Genomic DNA, 17,886 nt, shown 5'->3' with positions numbered 1-17,886 from the left:
AGGACTCGGAGCATTGCCTTTGCGGGGATATTGATTACCTTTTCCTTGTAATGATACGATTTCAGAATAATCATTCTTGTTGATAATGGACTTACATGTCGGGCCTTCTTATTTATGTACATCAGGCCTCGGGCTTAGTTGACAATGTATGTCATGAAAGGAAGCCTTTAACGGATTCAAAAGCCCAAACTTCTACCCATAGGGCCCGGCTAGTGGTTTATTTTCTTGTACTCATATAGTATTTTGGACTGCAACGTGGGACATAATTAAGATTATGATGTTTTTGTGGACGAGTCTTTATTTAATTAGGATTTTAATTTTTTATAAGTTAATTTAGTCATATTTTAATTAAAATTTATTTCATGTTTATTTAGAATTATACTTCCTTATAAATACCTCTATATTAAAAAAAATAATAATAATAAATTTGAGCATATATGAAAATTTGCAGTAATTTATTTGACCCTTTCAAATTAATACAAGAACAAACAACAAAATCAGATGGCATATTACATATTGGCAAGAAAGTAACAAATCGATTATATCTTTCTTTTTGCATGATTGGTCAATGGTCAAGAAACCTTTTCAAATTTTCAATTCTGTCTTCAATTCTTTTTGTTTGGACTGAAGCCTTTCAACCCTTTCAACACTTACAAACATACTCCCATCCATCCAGCCGGCTGAGGACACCATCTTCCAAGAAACAAAATGATATTCTCAAAGGTTCTTATTCTCAGACTGAGTCAAAGTACTTGTCTACACCTCAAAGGATTATCCATATTTTAGGCCATAACATTGAGATGCTCTGCTGATATATAATCAATATACTTCAAATATCAATTCAAGGGGTCATATTTATCACATTAATTCCTAGAGGATTCTAAATATCATTTTCCCTCAAGTTTCTGTGGTACAAAAAAGGTTCAGCCCAGAAACCTCAAAGCAGTGCTCACATCACAACACAATGGCCACTCCCTTTATTTTCCTATTCTTATTCACACTTCTTTGCAAGCCCCACATGATTAGTTCAAGTAAGCATATGCAAAACCAATACCAATAACAACATAGATACATGGGATATATACAATTTCTTAACATCACTTAGTTTTTTTTATTTTTTCTGTTTTTCCACCAGGTACTTGCACATTGGATTTTACCAGATTCCCTTATGAAGCCCAAAGCCAGTGCTTTGACCTAGCAGAAGGTTCTTTCACACCTTTAGTAATGCAGTCATGTTGCAGTTCTGCCCTTCAATCTCTATACCAAGCAATGACTATAAAAGCTAGTCAATCTAGATCCATATTCCTTGAGTTTGCTGAAGCTCAGAATTGCACCAACATATTCCAAAACCTTCACCACAGAACCAATATTAACAACTGTGATCTCCAAGATTTTATCTGTTCTTCAACACCAAACCTGTGCTCAAACAATGTTGATTCAGTCATTGGTCTTCTTGGGGATGACATGTACAACGCTTTACTGTCCAATTGTAAAGGCTTATCCAGCAGTAATCATAGCGATGAAGCGTGTTTCGATTGTGTTGTTTCTTATAGGCAATCATTGCAAGCTCTAAAAGAAAGAAATAGATCAGGTAACAGGTGCGCTGAAGCTCTACTTGTTAGTCTTGCTAGCTCAGATGCTCAATCCCCAAACTTGGTTCGCGGAACTTTTTCTTGTTTGTGGAATGAAATAAGTAAGATATGATCCATATCCTGGTATGTGAAGCATTAATTATGTTGTTTCACAGATTGTTAATTTTATTCCTGTGTTTCTGCAGAGTCTCCATGGCCTATAGGCCCTACACAGAATCAAAACAAAGGTAGCATAAAAGAGGTTACCTTCAATGTTGTACTTTTTGTTTCTATAGTTGCATGTCATCCCATTTAGTTCTAACACAACTAATAACAAATGTATAAAAGCTCATATCTTGGGTTCCAAGAAGCTTCTTGCCATAGTAATCCTGGCGGCAGCACTGGTGATTATAACTCCGATTCTTTATCAGATAACCAGGAAGCAACTGCAATATGCAAACAAAAAAGATATCGAAATCCTATCTGGTGAGCATTCTTTTAATTAGCCTCTTCCAAAGATCGAAAATTAAGAACAAAGACTCATATATATTTGTTGTTGCGGTTTTAGTCTCCAAGAAGACAGTAGAGGAAGAATCCAGGAGTTTCTTTAACTGCTCTGGTCTTTACCTATTCTCACAAGATGAAGTGTTGAAAGCTACCAACCATTTTGATGATTCAAACTTGATTGGAGAGGCAACACTTGGTATGAATTATGAACCATATGATGCTGACTGATCAATATATATGATTTAATTTAGAATACTCAAAATTGGGTTACAGCTGAAACTCACAGATTCTTTCAGGGAAATTCTATGTTGGGATAATGCCTAGTGGAATGCCAACAACAATTAAGAGACTTAATCAGGGGATCATTAAAGTTCAAAATTTCGGCGAAGAGGTAATAAGGAAAGCCAAGATAAGGCATCCTAATGTGGTGACCACTTTGGGATATTGTGATACAGGAGAGCACTGTCTTGTTTATGAGTATTGCGTAAATGGTAACCTAGCAGGCTGGCTTCTTGGTAAGGTTTAACCTACAATCAAATGATTGCCTCTTGTCTTGATAATTTGATGATTCTACTCTTGTGCCATTTATGTGCATTTATGCAGTCACATTATCTAGCAGGTAATGGGAAGACACTAATCTTGACATGGGAACATCGAATGCAGATATCGATCGGCATTGCTCGGGGTTTATGTTTTCTCCATGACAATGCCTTGGCTAAAATAGTTCATGGAGATTTAAAGGTAATTTAATTTGATGCAGTACTTAATATTCAAATGATATGGTCTCTAGTCTTTTGAGTTTGAGAGGTTATTACTAACCAATGACCATGCACTTGCATTGCTTGGGTGATGGCTCAGTTATCAAACATATTTCTGAATGAGAAACTTGAAGCCAAGATTGTAGACTCCAACTTATCAAACTGCAAGCCTAATGAAACAAAAGGGCTACAAACCATAAAAAACGACGTCTTCGATTTCGGGGTTGTTCTGCTTCAAGTTTTGACAGGAAAGAAATCAAAATCTGTGGTTGAGGAGGTTTGCTCTAAATCCCAAATATAGTCTATCAGTGATGAAATAATGTAGCTAGCCTAATTGATGTGTTGCAATTCGTACAGGCAAGGGAAGCAATACTAAAAGGAGCAAGTATAAGTGGCATGGCGGATCCACGTTTAAATGGGGCTTATGTTTCCTCTGAATTTCGAAATGTATTGTCCATAGCTGTTAGATGTACAGCTCCAAGTGAACGGGAAAGGCCATACATGGAAGAAATTGTACGAAAACTTGAAGAAACACAAAGTTTAGTCTGAGACAAAACGAGATTGATCCAAAAATAAATAAATTGTTCTAACCACTAGACAATTGTGCATACGTGGAATTGCATTTTTCTTGTTATGTATTCAAAATGTTGACATGGAACTTCTTATTTATCTATCAAGGAGGTTTTGGGCTTTGATCTTAGGCGGCGAACCGGGTGAAAGAATCACTAAGTAATTCTTCCACTTCTTTAGGAAACATGACTTGATTCCATTAACAGTCAGGAAATCTTAGGCGGTGATATTAGTGTGTTTAAATCTTAGGCGGTGATATTGGAGGAAGGGTTTTTGAACACACAAACTCAGATGCACCACTTAGGCTCTTTTGGTTCATCCATGCATGAGAAATAATTTTCTGGCTCATGCGAAATAAAATGAAACTCTCCCCATGAGAGGCCCTTAGCACCAATCCAATCATTTCAAATTCAAAATCCCATTAATGGGTTTTTGATTAACATCAAAATCACGAAAACCAGCGCCCAAAGACTTCGAATATCCTCAGAAACCCCCAATTCCAATTGAAACAGAAGAAAGCTGGATGCACTTTAAAATGGGAAGTCCTTATTTGAAGCGTATAGCCGAGCGGCTATACTGTTTAAATATTCGAATATATTTAAAGCATATAGCCGAACGGCTAAAATATTTAAATATAATATTTTAAGGGTATCGCCGATCGGCTATACTCTTTAAATATGATATTACGGCCGCACGGCTATACATTTAAAATATTCGAATATATTCCTAGCGTATAGCCAGGCGGCTATACTATTTAAATATAATATTTAAGCAGTACAGTCGTGTGGCTATACTTTTAAAATATTCAAATATATCCAAAGAGTATAGCCGGGCGGCTATACTCTATGAATATATTAAGAAGTACAGCCTTGCAATATTTTTAAAATATTCAAATACATAATAAGAGTATATCCGAGCGGCTATAGAGTTAAAAATATTCGAATGTATTCATAGAGTAGAACCGCTCAGTGATATTATTTAAATATAATATTTTAGCAGTATAGCCAGGAGGCTATACGTTTTAAATATTCAAATACATGCAAAGCGTATAGCCGCACGACTATACTTTTCAAATATTCCAACATATTCATAGAGTATAGCCACCCGGCTATACAATTTAAATATAATATTTTACACATAGAGCCACTCGGCTTTACTTTAAATAGCAAAATCTGGATTTCTATTTTTAAATTACTCTAATTATTATTTACTTATTGAATAATTAGAATTTAAATATTTTATTAAAGGAAAATTTTTTAAAAATTAACAACTATTTATTAAGTAATATAATTTACAGAGTTAATTAAAATATTTAATACTAATTATTCACTAAATAAATACTAATGAAATTAAGTAAATAAGGCTAAGATATTATTTAATTATGAAAAAGAAAAATTGAAAAAAAATTTATTGAGCTGAAGATACTAAATTTATATATATTTTGAAAATAAACATCTCCCGACGAATTTCGTCAGTACAGAGCTATCCCGGCTAAGCATTCACTCTGATCTAACAACAAAAACTGATTTGTTCAGTCCAGCTTCCAAAATGCTAATATGAAGTCCACATGCCTTGGGCTATGGGTCAGCTCCGTACTCAGGCCCATATTTAGAATTATTATTATTTTTTGTCGACACAAAAATTATTGTATAAAAAGGTTTAAAATGTCAAAAAAAGACAAAAATAAGGGAAGGAAAAGTAGAAGGAGCCACGTCGAGGATAATATGACATACACGTCGAGCAGTGATGGTGTCCACGTCATCTGGAGCTGACAGTGCCAAGTCGATTGGTGAAAAAAAAAATGTAACAAACCAAATTATCTATCACACTCTTCGTCGTCGTCTTCTTCTTCGACAATCTAATCCACAGACAGAAATTCTAACCCAGCCAAAACAGCAAAAAAATCCGAAATTCTTTTTCTCAGAAGCCAACTAAATACTGTACCGAATTCCTTTTGCTCTACCAAATTCCTCATTTCGACTTTAACAAATTTCATTCAAACATTACATTTTTATATATGCATATGTGTACATATAAGTGATTGATCGGCAATTGTAGGCAGGGTGATTTTGATTTTGATAGGAGGGAGAGTTTGGGAATAATTGGACAGCAGAGATGGCGTTGCTGCGCAAATTGTTCTATCGGAAGCCGCCTGATGGGCTTTTCGAGATCTCTGAGCGAGTTTACGGTGCGTTTCGAATTCGATATTTCTTTTTTCTTCTTTCTTCTGTGATGGCTGTCGAACATTTACACACACACACACATGAATCATGATATATATATTGTGTCATTAATTGAATGGTACCAATCCGAATTTAACTATGCTTACAGTTAATTAAGCAATGTTTTCTGTTAATTTAAATAATGAACACTTGCGTATTTTTATGTCTACTCAACAAAAATAAAATAATAAAAAAGAAGCAGCGGCAGCAGCTCGTCTAAAAAACTTTTGAAATACATGTACCGTATTGCATTTGTTGAAAGAGGGATGATTAAGGAACAGTCTTGAATGTAGATGGGTGTGTTCGGATTGCTTTAACACTTGCTAATTGCATAAGACTCTCACAGTGATGATGCCATCTTATGTGAAGGGGAAATGTATGTTGGAATTCCTTTTGAATAGTTGTGGTTTTGGCCTAGGCATATAGTATGACCTGACCGTAAGCGGCTGTTTCTTTGTCTACATATAGTTTTTGATTGCTGCTTCACTACCGATGCTTGGAAGGAAGAAAACTATAAAGTTTACATAGGTGGGATAGTTGGTCAACTCCAAGATCACCTACCTGATGCTTCATTCTTGGTGTTCAATTTTCATGATGGAGTGGCACAAAGCCAGATGGCCAGCATCTTGTCTGAGTACGATATGACCATAATGGATTACCCACGACACTTCGAAGGTTGTCCGGTGCTCACACTTGAGTTGATCCATCACTTTCTTAGATCAAGTGAAAGTTGGCTAGCACTTGGGCAGCATAATGTGCTCTTGATGCACTGTGAACGTGGAGGTTGGCCTGTTTTAGCTTTCATGCTAGCTGCGCTCTTGATTTACCGGAAACAGTATAGTGGAGAGCAGAGGACGTTGGACATGGTTTATAGGCAAGCTCCCCATGAGCTTTTGCATTTTTTATCACCGCTAAATCCAATCCCTTCTCAACTGAGGTATCTACAGTACGTTTCGAGGAGGAATGTAGCCTTGGAATGGCCTCCTCTGGATCGAGCGCTTACCTTGGACTGCGTCATCTTTAGATTTATTCCTAATTTTGATGGGGAGGGTGGTTGCCGTCCTCTATTTCGCATTTATGGACAGGATCCTTTTGTTGTTACTGATCGAACTCCCAGAGTCTTATACTCAACTCCAAAAAGAAGCAATACCATCCGGGCTTACAAGCAGGTGACGTTATCTCTCTTTATTTACTAAGACATAATCATATACTCATTTAAATGGTTGTTGACCTAAATGGATGTTGACTATACGTTCATATGTGATTAGGTTCATCATTCCCTTATAATCAGTCAAACGTGATTAGGTTCATTTGCCTTGTCCATATTTTGCTTTTCATTAATGTAAAAATGTCTACCTTGAGATGACTTACCTAGCTTTAAAATGTCTGTTCTCAATTGTTTTGAAATGGTGTAATTTGGGATCTGACTGAGGTCAAACCTGTGCTGATTTTGAGGGAAGATACCTTGCATTGAAGGGGCAAGGCTTAGAGCCTTATATTGCCTACTTATCTGAACTGATGCCGAATTGTATTTCAACTAGGAGATGTCTTACCTGTCAGGTTTGCAGCCCTAGGCCAATGGAACCATTAATCCAACGACCACCTACTGTGCACTCATAAGACAAAAAAAACAATGAAAGGAAAAAGCCACCAGTTCTTCTTGAAGCAAACTTTTGTACTTTCCTTGTCAGAAGTTTAAGAAGAATTAGTAAATGTTATCCAAACTATGACATTAGTTACATTCGGTTCCCGACGTACTTTTTTTCGGAGATTTAACAATTAGTGGGTAATGTTTAAGTTTTAACTTGTCTTGATCTTGACTGGGATCCTAATAGGTCTAATATTGGTCAACTAAAACTTAATTTGATGTAATTAACTCACAAGATTAGATCAAAGAGGTATTTGTTGTGCAAGTTGGGTGACGGACCAGGCTTGGTTTCATGGAGCTTTGATTGGTAGTGAGTTTGATAAGCAAAAACTTCCAGTCTTATTTTCTTAGCTTTGATCTGTGCGGAACTTCACTTTCCTTATATGTTTTTTCCCATTTATTTTTCATATATAATGCAACTAAGATGTGGTCTAATCTTTAAATGTTCAAAACCAATGCAGGCAGAATGTGAACTGGTTAAAATTGACATTAATTGCCATATTCAAGGTGATGTTGTGGTAGAGTGCATTAGCTTACATGATGACACAGAACGTGAAGAGATGATGTTCCGCATCATGTTTAATACAGCTTTTATTAGGTCTAATATTTTGATGCTCAACCGTGATGAAATTGACATGTTGTGGGATGCTAAGGAACAATTTCCAAAGAAATTCAGAGTAGAGGTGTGTCTCTGCTTCTTCTGATTGCCTTTGATTCTTTTGTTGTTTTTTTCCTGACAAATTGTTTGGCTACCATATGGTTTAAGATCCTTTTTTCAGAGATGGATGCTGTCAAGACTGCATCCATTATTCTGGGTGGTATTTCATGCTTTGAGGATAAAGAGGGCCTTCCAATGGAAGCGTTTGCTCAAGTACAGGAGATCTTTAACTATGTGGATTGGTTAGATCCCAAGGTCGATGCCACACTAAATGCGCTACAACAAATGGGTGTATCAAACATCGCCCATGAAAAGTTGGACAATGATTCTTCCCAAAGTACTGGAAATGACACTTCCTTGCAGGAATCAAGTCCAAGAAATATCCAAAAGAAAAAGAAACAGTTAAATCTTGAAAATAATTCTAAGAACCTTCTCTCCTCTGCTGAGGTGCATCCAGTGGCCTCACCTTTGCAATCTCCAGATACCACTGTGAGTAAACAGGAAGCCAAACCCCAAGACATTCATACTGCACTTCAGCTACCCAGTCAATGTGATTCAGTATCCCAGCATATACCCCAACCTTCTCAGTCAACCCCAATGGGAGCATTCGCTCAAGTTCAAGAGATCTTTAACCATGTGGCCTCACCTGCGCAGTCTCCAAGTACCACTGCGAGTAAACAGGAAGCTAAACCTCAAGACATTCATACCGCACTTCAGCCACCCAACAAATGTGATTCAGTATGCCAGCAGATGCCCCGACCTTCTCAGTCAACCCCAATGGAAGCATTCACTCAAGTTCAGGAGATATTTAGCCACGTCGCCTCACCTATGCAGTCTCCAGATGCTGCTGTGAGTAAACGGGATGGTAAACCTGAAGACATTCATACTGCACTACAGTCACCCAATCAACATGATTCGGTGTGCCAGAAGATGCCCCAACCTTCTCAATCAACCCCTGTTTCCTCTAATTCCAGGAAAGATTTACCTGAGCCCACGCCAAAATATCAAAACACCTGCCAAGCTAGTGGCATAAAACCTCTGTTAAATGATCATGACTTTTCTGGGAGACAGGAAGTCTCCCATTCAGTCACTGCATATCCTGGTGTCCCAGATGCAACCTTGAATGTTTCACGTGTACCCGAATCTGCAGAAGTCAAAAGTGTCTCAATTACAGCACCAACACCTTCATCACCTCCTCCACTGAGACCTTCCATGACTACTTCTACTATAAAAACTCTTTCTTCTCCTCCCCCACAGCAAGTGCCGCCATCAGTTTCAAAACCTGAGGACTCATCACTTTCCAAAGACTCTGAAACCTATACACAGGATGGAACCCATCCATCTATTACTAGTCATCCAGGTGCCCATGGGATGCCAATCTCAGGTACCATTTCTGGCAGTGTTTTACCTGATCCACCATCCGCTCCTCCACATTCTCAAATTACTACGTCTGCTCGGCCTCCTCCAACTCCTCCACCACCTCCTCCAACGCTGCCTTTGAAAGAGAACCTTGCTGATGGTTCTGGACCTCCTCCACCTCCACCTCCACCTCCTCCTACTCACTCAGGGCAAGCTGGAGGCACTACAAATTCATCTCCAGTGCCGCCGCCACCACCACCACCTACTGCTGCCACTGCATCAGTTCCTTCTGCCCCCCCTGCTCCACCTCCTATTGGTAAAGGAGGCTCGAAGACAGGGAATCCTCCACCGCCACCAATTATTTCCCCGGGTAATGCGAAAGGACGTCTATCACGTACCATAAGTTCAAAGAATAATAATGCAAAGAAACTGAAGCCATTGCACTGGTTGAAACTATCCAGAGCAATTCAGGGAAGCTTATGGGCTGAGGCACAAAAATCTGGTGAAGCCTCCAAGTATGAACTAACTTGCTACAAGAGAAGACTTATGACATGTAAATCTTGCAGCGTCTGACATTCTTATTTATTTTATTGAGACAGAGCTCCAGAGATTGACATATCAGAGCTTGAGAATCTTTTCTCAGCGGCACTTCCAACTTCAGATCATGGCAGGAAATCAACTACACAGGGTTCAGTTGCCCCTAAATCTGATAAAGTTCAACTGGTAAATTTCTTTCAACCTTCAGTTGATGAAGAACATGTTGCCTATATGGATTTTTGTTATTGACGTGGTTTGTGTTCATCCTTATACTTCATAGCGGTCATGTCATGAATGAGCTTTATGTGTTTTGTTTTCTGGCTTGCATCTCAGCCTGGTTCGCTATATTATCATGAAAATCGTATCTATATCTAGCTTTTTATTTGTTTAATGCAGATTGACCACAGACGGGCATATAACTGTGAAATCATGCTTTCAAAGGTGAAGGTTCCATTGAATGAGTTAATGGTAAGCTTGATCGTACTTTACAAATTTGTACACAAATAATTTGTAGTTAAGATTTACTCCAGGCTAATTTTCAACCACTATAGAACTCAACTCTATGGATGCTTGATGTAATCGATACTGTCCAAAACACATGAACACACACAGTGTGTGTGCATCGTGAAATTTATAAAAAATTGAAAAAGACTCTTAACTACTGAATTGTAAATTCATTATGGGCACGATACCTGACCAAATATTTGAAGTAGTTGAATGATCGCCAACAAAGGCATGGGTAATGGCTTTAAATGATGGCAGTCTTAAGAACCGCCATGGTTTTTTTCTTGTAAATATTTTATTTTATTCCACTCCTTTATTGTGGTGTCATTATGTAGCTATATTTTTCACATTAGTTGGTACTTGAACTTTTTTCTGTTTAAGTTGCAACATAAAACATCTTATTCCGTACAGAGGCATTTTATGGTCTGTGTATTGTTATATTTGTCTTTTCCAACTTTAGTAAACTTCTCCCCATTTGCTGCCAGAATGGTTGCATTCAACTCTTCAGTTCTCTACTAGTGATGATTGAGGTGCCATTGCAAACTACTGTAGCATGTATCACCTCTTATCACTAAGCAATGGTGTCTAATTCACAGACAGTGCTGTAATTCTAAGCAACCTTCTTTCAGCATTAAAGCAATATTTTTCAATATCTGAATTGTATGGTCTTAGAAGCATCACACAGTAGTGGATTCTTTCATCAGATTATTGGTTATCCTTGTCAATGTGCCTTCTTCTGTAACATTGACAGAAATCAGTGCTTGCCCTGGAAGATACAGCATTGGATGCTGACCAGGTTGAGAACCTCATAAAGTTCTGTCCAACAAAAGAGGAGATGGAACTGCTTAAGGTACATCAAAACTGTTTCTCAAGATAAAAGGTTCGCTAATTCATTTCAAGGTTGTAATCTATAATTCTGTTTTCAGGGCTATACTGGAGAAAAGGAGAAGTTAGGAAAATGTGAACAGGTTTGCAGGATATCACTGTTGCATTATGCTAGTTAATCATGGCCTCGTAAACAGGATGAATAATCATCCATACACTACTTGATATACAACATTACATATCATGTTCATGGGTTATTCTGAGGTTTAATTTGTTGTCTGTTTTCTTAGACGTAGTTGATGGTGGATATGGGGTTCTTAGAATTGTAAACACATTTAGAGTCATCTTCAAATTGATGATCGAGTTATTATCTGGTGTACTTTTTATGCATTAATACACGTGGACGTGGACTCCTTTACTGATTTTTAAATGTTGATGGCAGTTCCTCTTAGAGTTAATGAAAGTACCTCGAGTAGAATCAAAGCTCAGAGTTTTTTCATTCAAAATACAATTCTCTTCTCAGGTAAACTAACATTTTTATCATCTTAATAGTATATTGTTTGGGTTTTATATTAAGACTTAACGATGGTACATAACTGCCATGTAGGTCTCTGACCTTAGAAATAGCTTGAATGTTGTGAACTCTGCATCAGAAGAGGCAAGTTCATCCTTCTTTTTCCTCAACCATAGATGGTAATCATTCAAAGATTATTGAAGTCTCATTTTTCTTGCTACATGTGGTCTTTATCAGATCAGGAATTCTGTCAAATTGAAAAGAATTATGCAGACAATTCTTTCACTAGGAAATGCACTGAACCAGGGGACAGCTCGGGGTAGGTTGAAATTAATTTGAATTGTGATCTTAGCATTATACAATATCAAAAGATCAAGCACATATTTCAATACTTTATCTGAATCCAGGCTCATATTCGTTCATATTTCACGGGTTCGGTCTGAATTACACATGCAACAGTTTTTATGCTGCTGATTTGTACTACCAATTTTATTCCTTCTGAGTGTCATAGTTGATGTTATATTTTAGGCTCTGCTATCGGATTTAGGTTGGATAGCCTTCTTAAACTCATTGAGACTCGCGCAAGGAACCACAAGATGACTCTTATGCACTATCTTTGTAAGGTAGATTCTTATGGAATATCTTTGTTAGACCGTGTGTTTTAATTATGGTTTTCTCATTACATTCTTTTCTGAGTGCTACTGCAGTTGTATGTTTGTTAAAGTATATTCTCAACTGTGTTGTAGTTTGGTGGAATGCAAAATCTTGTTTGTGTGTATTTCTTTGAATTTACTTTTTAATATGCATTTTTCTGGTTTGTTTGGTCTTGCCTCTAGGTACTCATTGACCAACTACCAGAGGTTCTAGATTTCTCTAAAGACCTAGCCAGCTTAGAACCTGCGTCAAAGGTATTCTTTTTGTGTCTGGTCCATAATTTTCGGGATTTTTTTGGGTATCTATTGACCGACTTTTCTATGCGTTATAGATACAATTGAAATTTTTGGCAGAGGAAATGCAAGCTGTAAGTAAAGGATTAGAGAAAGTTGTGCAGGAACTATCCACCTCAGAAAATGATGGTCCTATATCAGAAAATTTCCGTAAGGTAATTTTGTGGCAGTAATAACGGTCACAGATATTATGCTTGACGTTCAGGCTTTGACTTGTAGTTTTTCTCATAACCTTCAGATTCTAAAGGAGTTCCTCCGTTTTGCTGAAGCGGAAGTGAGGACTTTGGCTTCACTATATTCTACTGTGGTAAGTCTTTGCTTGATGAGCACTGATTCAAGGTTTTATAATGTTTGATATAGTATTCTTGACTTGGAGCTGAACGTCGCAGGGTAGAAATGTGGATGCACTGATTCTTTATTTTGGAGAGGATCCTGCTCGCTGCCCTTTCGAACAAGGTATTCACCAAGAGTTCTAGACCTTCCATTCCACTAGGGACTTGTTTACGATATGGACCTGGACCGTTTATAAAGAGACTGACCATCTTCCTTGATCATGTGATATTAAAATATTGGCGCCATTTTACTTTCTAAACATAAGAGTACTGTTGTCTTCTCTGCCGACAAAAGTCAAGACTGCTATCCTTTTTTTTTTTTTTTTTCCTTGGGTCACTGATGGCCATGTATGTGGTGGTTTGTCAATTCTTGAAAAATCGACCATGAGTATATGGTGGTGTGCTTAATAGAATGTAGTCAGCATTAAACTATAATCACTTTAATCACGTGCTACCTTTCTAACCATTTCAATTTACTGCTGCAGTTGTCTCAACTTTGCTGAACTTTGCTAGAATGTTCATCAAAGCCCATGACGAAAACTGCAAGCAGAGTGAGATTGAAAAGAAGAAAGCAGCAGAAAGCGAGAAGCCCAAGATGGGTGCTTCAAAGGAGTCTGAACGATTGTCGCGTAATCCAATCAAGAGTGGCAATGCATAATGATCCAGTTTCTAATCCGCCGTGCTCCTCATCTCAGACAAAAATTATAATATGAGCATTAGATTGAGCAGAAATAGTTTCTTTTTCCTTTTCTCATTTTCCCACTTGCATTGCCAAGAGGGCATAGATTTTGATCGATATTGGGAATAGAATGTAAATTAGCTAGAGTCTCGGATGTAGGTATAGAGCTGTGATGAAGTGACAGAATATGATGCTGCAATGCAAGGCTGATTTTGTCCTCCGAGAGGCGCCTTTTATTGTTCATATTGGACCAGGTACGTATAGGAGAGTTTCAATAATGCAGATTTTGAGTAGGCGATTTGTACGATATATAGATGATGCGCCAGTTTCTTTTATTGCTGTAAATAAAACGAAGGGATTTTTGTCATAGTTCCCATCCCACAGCTTTCTATAAATTTATTATGTTTTAATTTGCTGACTTTTATTTTTGTTTTTTTCATTGATAATTTGGTATGCTTTAGAGGGGCTCTATTTGGTTTCGTTACCCTCTATTCCAGTAGGCCCAAGTAGCCAAGCCTGAGACGTGGGACTGCAAATTCGTAACTAATTAAATAAACATAAATTATACAATTAAAAATATATGGATAAAAACACACAAGTATATAATAAATTCCAATGGCTGGTTTGGTTTGTTTTGGATTGCTAGGCTGCTCTGCTGTATAAAAATGGAATTGGGTTTACCCGTAAATCCTAAATTATAATCACGCGCCCGTAACTCCTCTCTCTCTCTCTCTGCTCCTCCTCCTCATTGTTCAAAACTAAACTGCTCTCTCCTCCTCCTTCAAAACTAAACTGCTGCCATGGTGATGGTGGTCCACGCCAAAGATGATGCCTACCTCGATGCCGTCACCCAAGCGCATCCAACTCTTTGAATCCATACAGGCCCAGCAACATGCTGCTCGACAGTCCCTCCCCTCCGATCCTATCAAGTAAACCCTAAAACCTCTAAACCTCTTTTTGAATTATATATGCTTCTCTTCTCTATGTCTTTCTTAGAGTCTTACATTTATTCAATGGAATGCTATGAAGAAGGCACTCACTTGTAACCCTAAAGTCATTCTTGCTCGTCAAGTATATATGGAAGAAATATATGTTCAAATATAAAAGCAAATACATGAAGAAATATATTATACATAGTGATATTGCGTGAAGTTTGAAATATATATATATATATATATATATAGTTTTAATTTAAAAGTTTGACTGAACAGACCAACATGTAGACCAGGGGCTATGGTCATTTGGGTTATTACATGTGAAAAAGCTGTTGCGTGACACTTGTTGACGTGCATATTGTGTTATTAAGAGCATCTTGTTTCCTTACGTCTTTTTTCTTTTCTACCCAATAATTGGCGTTACTTTTGTTACTGTCTGCGCTGGTCTTTTATTTATTTATTATTTTATATTTCTTATTCCTGTTGTTCCCATAATACTAATAGTAATACTAAGATTTTCGCGTGTTTCACAAGAAAATGAAAATCTGTTGAATACAATTATATTCTTGTTTTTCTCCTTTTGTGATTAGTCCCTTGACGACTCATGAATACAAGTATAACCACTGCACCAATCTCTGTTTCATGATCTGATAATTCATTAGGGCCTATACGAGTTGGAGGGAAATTATTACTAATTGATTCTATTGGTGTTTTTCAGGATTACATTGCCCGACGGGAAGGTGGAGGAGGGCAAAAAGTGGATAACTTCCCCTTTTGACATTGCAAGTGAGATTTCAAAGAGTTTGGCTTCCAACGCTTTGATTTCTGAGGTCAATGGGGTTCTATGGGACATCAACAGGCCTTTGGAGGGCGATGCTGAGCTTAAGATCTTCACATTGGACTCATTCGACGACAATGTGGATGTTCGGCATACCTTCTAGCACTCCAGCGCCCACATTCTTGGGCAGGTAAGTACCAAAAGTTCTCATTGAGAATTTTCTTTGGTTTGATTTACTGTATTGATTTGGATTGGATTGGATACATAACAAGTTTTCATATGATGCAGGCACTTGAGGTGCAGTATGGATGCAAGCTCTGCATCGGTCCTTGAGCCAGAATCGACACCAAAGTGGATATGTGTTCCTCTAGCAAAGAGGTTTTTGAATAATCGTACTAGTTGTAGGTAACTGTTTATTATTTGATTTCCTTTGTTCTTCTGTCTTCATTCAGGGAAGTTCATGTTTGAATTGATCCTCCTGTGAAGTTATGTTATTGTGTTGATTCATTGATTGATTCAGGTGAGCGTAAGGGTTAGAGATAAGGATGAGGTGACAGTAATGAGCGTGAAGGGTTTACTCCAACACTTGAAGTACCAAGTTGAAGCTTTCCATTAACATTGTTTTGAGGCCTCCTAGCTTAGCTTTTGTTTTATGATGGTTGAGGTTTTGAGTCCTACTTCTAAGAATTCTGATATCTATGCTGGTTTATCCACTCCACTCCACCTATGTGAATGAATTTTAATGTATTAAATTAAACTAACCAACACTTAGAGGCAAACTTGTGTTATTGGAGTTGTGCGGTGTTTTGTTGTTGCATCTAAAACTAAATTTGTCAAATTCAGTTGAAACGTCGAGATTGATTTCCAAACTTAAAACTTGAATATGAAATTGGGAATTGAAATCCGAACTATAAGTATATATGTCACTTTGTTTGTTTATGGTCTAAGCTTTATAGCAATAGCAAACGTGGAAGATATGCTTGATTAATATTTACAACACTTCGGTATGGTAGTTTAAGGTAGATATGTTTTTGCTCATCAACAAAAACAAAATGCGACTTTGATTGACTTGTGGGCTGGGTTTGTTGTGAGTTAGTTTTTTATATTTGGGCTTTGCCACCCACTCTACCAAAACGTAAATATTAAAACTTTCGGTCGGGTCAAAACTATAAATAGTATTAATTTATGTCATTGGATCGGGGTCGTTGTCACGTGCGTTTTAGGTGGTGCACTGGTGCGTGCGATTACTAGGTCGTCAACACCAACAAACAGTACTGGTAAATCACGTGCCCGCAACGTTACAATTCTGCCTACTGAGCAGATTTCCGTACAGAGAGAGACTTTCATGCAACGAGAATAGAATTTTTTGCTATTTCCGACTAATAGCGCAATAATATGTATGATAACTTTTTTACATATTATTGTATTATCAGTTGAGATAGCAAAATAGTACTATTTTTGTTACAAAAAAGTTTTTCTAATCCATATAACTATATGATTCTCTCATCTCATCAATGTCTTAAATATGTAAAATATATGTATATGATTTGATTCCTTCTCTTTCAATCCCAACACCATATGATACCACAGCATTATGGAAATTAACAAGCATTTGTTTTCCTTTTTTTCTTTTTTTTTTTTGGTTGATTTGCTACCAAATATCAAAGCAATGCAAAGCAAATCCCCATAGACTGAACAACGTCCAGCCCCCTCCTCGAACAATATAAATATTAGGGTTTTTCACAAGTTACGGTGTGCACAAAACCAAAATAAAACATTGGTCCTTCATTTCCTGCCAGGTTATCATTATTTTTTCCTTATTAAAAACAGAAGAAATAGTTTTTAAAAAAAATATATTAACTGGGTATGTGTCGGTGGGTTTTGGAGCCAGCGGTAGCCGGTGAGAGTTGGGCTGAAAATCATATTACAATTTACATGTCGGGGTATGATACTATGATGTGAGCCCTGCAGTGTTACGAATTATTTGGCCACGTATGCCGATTCCAAAATCTGGCGGCCCCACGCTAATTTATTTATTTATAAGTGAATCAAATCAAATGAAATGATAAATACTTGTGCTGTATTATTTTTAATAATCTTGCGATTCATAAAATGAATGATTAAAGTGCGATTCTGTGAAGAATTTTCAACATCGACATTACATTTTAATACAAAGTTAAGGAGTATGATTGAAGTCCTTAATATAATTTTAATACTTGATAGTTTTATTTTATACACAACAAATAAATTTATTAATTCATAATTGTGTAACGTAAACAATGTTGTTGGTGTTGGATTCCATATCAGCATCAATCAGTTAGTCAAACACCACTCCCATGGTCTTGTCTTTTCACAAGTATACTTTTATTTTATTTTTTGTGTGGGAGAAATTGATTTGCATCCCGGTAGTTGTCCTTATCCATCCCTTTGCCATTGTGGATTTCCTACTAAATGCTAAATACATAAATGCATGCACTGCAGCATTTTAATTTTTCATTTGGATTTACGTGCTCCTAAATGATTATGAATACGTGAGTTTCCT

General features: G+C 37.1%; 2 protein-coding genes and 1 pseudogene across 5 annotated transcripts; all 3 read left to right on the top strand.

Moving 5' to 3' along the window:
• Window positions 1-1,269: 1,269 nt before the first annotated feature.
• LOC117635548 (protein STRUBBELIG-RECEPTOR FAMILY 8-like) lies at window positions 1,270-3,385 on the top strand. Its single transcript, XM_034369850.1, has 7 exons — window positions 1,270-1,591; window positions 1,778-1,819; window positions 2,140-2,274; window positions 2,375-2,598; window positions 2,682-2,819; window positions 2,937-3,113; window positions 3,194-3,385. The coding sequence occupies exons 1-7, from the start codon at window positions 1,270-1,272 to the stop codon at window positions 3,383-3,385; spliced, it is 1,230 nt and encodes a 409-aa protein (XP_034225741.1).
• A 1,814-nt stretch (window positions 3,386-5,199) lies between these two features.
• On the top strand, window positions 5,200-14,043 carry LOC117634161 (formin-like protein 13). 4 transcript variants are annotated; one of them, XM_034368111.1, is made up of 17 exons: window positions 5,200-5,594; window positions 6,097-6,797; window positions 7,738-7,959; window positions 8,043-9,808; window positions 9,893-10,016; window positions 10,227-10,298; window positions 11,086-11,184; window positions 11,261-11,302; window positions 11,602-11,682; window positions 11,767-11,817; window positions 11,911-11,992; window positions 12,202-12,296; window positions 12,510-12,581; window positions 12,659-12,775; window positions 12,859-12,927; window positions 13,010-13,076; window positions 13,438-14,043. In XM_034368111.1, exons 1-17 carry the CDS (start codon window positions 5,522-5,524, stop codon window positions 13,608-13,610), a joined length of 3,906 nt encoding a protein of 1,301 aa, XP_034224002.1. In that variant the 5' UTR covers window positions 5,200-5,521; the 3' UTR covers window positions 13,611-14,043. The 4 variants fall into 4 exon arrangements, 2 of the variants coding, with proteins under 2 accessions (XP_034224002.1, XP_034224003.1); XR_004586739.1 differs by lacking the exons at window positions 13,010-13,076; window positions 13,438-14,043 and having other exon boundaries at window positions 12,681-12,775; XM_034368112.1 differs by lacking the exons at window positions 11,086-11,184; window positions 11,261-11,302.
• A 245-nt stretch (window positions 14,044-14,288) lies between these two features.
• On the top strand, window positions 14,289-16,138 carry LOC117635875 (annotated as a pseudogene).
• The last annotated feature ends 1,748 nt before the right edge of the window (window positions 16,139-17,886 follow it).

The sequence above is a fragment of the Prunus dulcis genome, chromosome 7, assembly GCF_902201215.1.
Source record: "Prunus dulcis chromosome 7, ALMONDv2, whole genome shotgun sequence".
Lineage (NCBI taxonomy): Eukaryota > Viridiplantae > Streptophyta > Magnoliopsida > Rosales > Rosaceae > Prunus > Prunus dulcis.
This window is presented reverse-complemented; position numbering and strand designations above follow the sequence as displayed.

Coding starts and splice junctions, on each gene's coding strand:
- LOC117635548 (XM_034369850.1), top strand. CDS start 1,270: ATGACTATAAAAGCTAGTCAATCTAGATCCATATTCCTTGAGTTTGCT. Junction 1,592..1,777: donor AAAAGAAAGAAATAGATCAG/GTAACAGGTGCG, acceptor GTGTTTCTGCAG/AGTCTCCATGGCCTATAGGC. Junction 2,599..2,681: donor CAGGCTGGCTTCTTGGTAAG/GTTTAACCTACA, acceptor GCATTTATGCAG/TCACATTATCTAGCAGGTAA.
- LOC117634161 (XM_034368111.1), top strand. CDS start 5,522: ATGGCGTTGCTGCGCAAATTGTTCTATCGGAAGCCGCCTGATGGGCTT. Junction 9,809..9,892: donor AAATCTGGTGAAGCCTCCAA/GTATGAACTAAC, acceptor TTATTGAGACAG/AGCTCCAGAGATTGACATAT. Junction 12,928..13,009: donor CTTCACTATATTCTACTGTG/GTAAGTCTTTGC, acceptor TGAACGTCGCAG/GGTAGAAATGTGGATGCACT.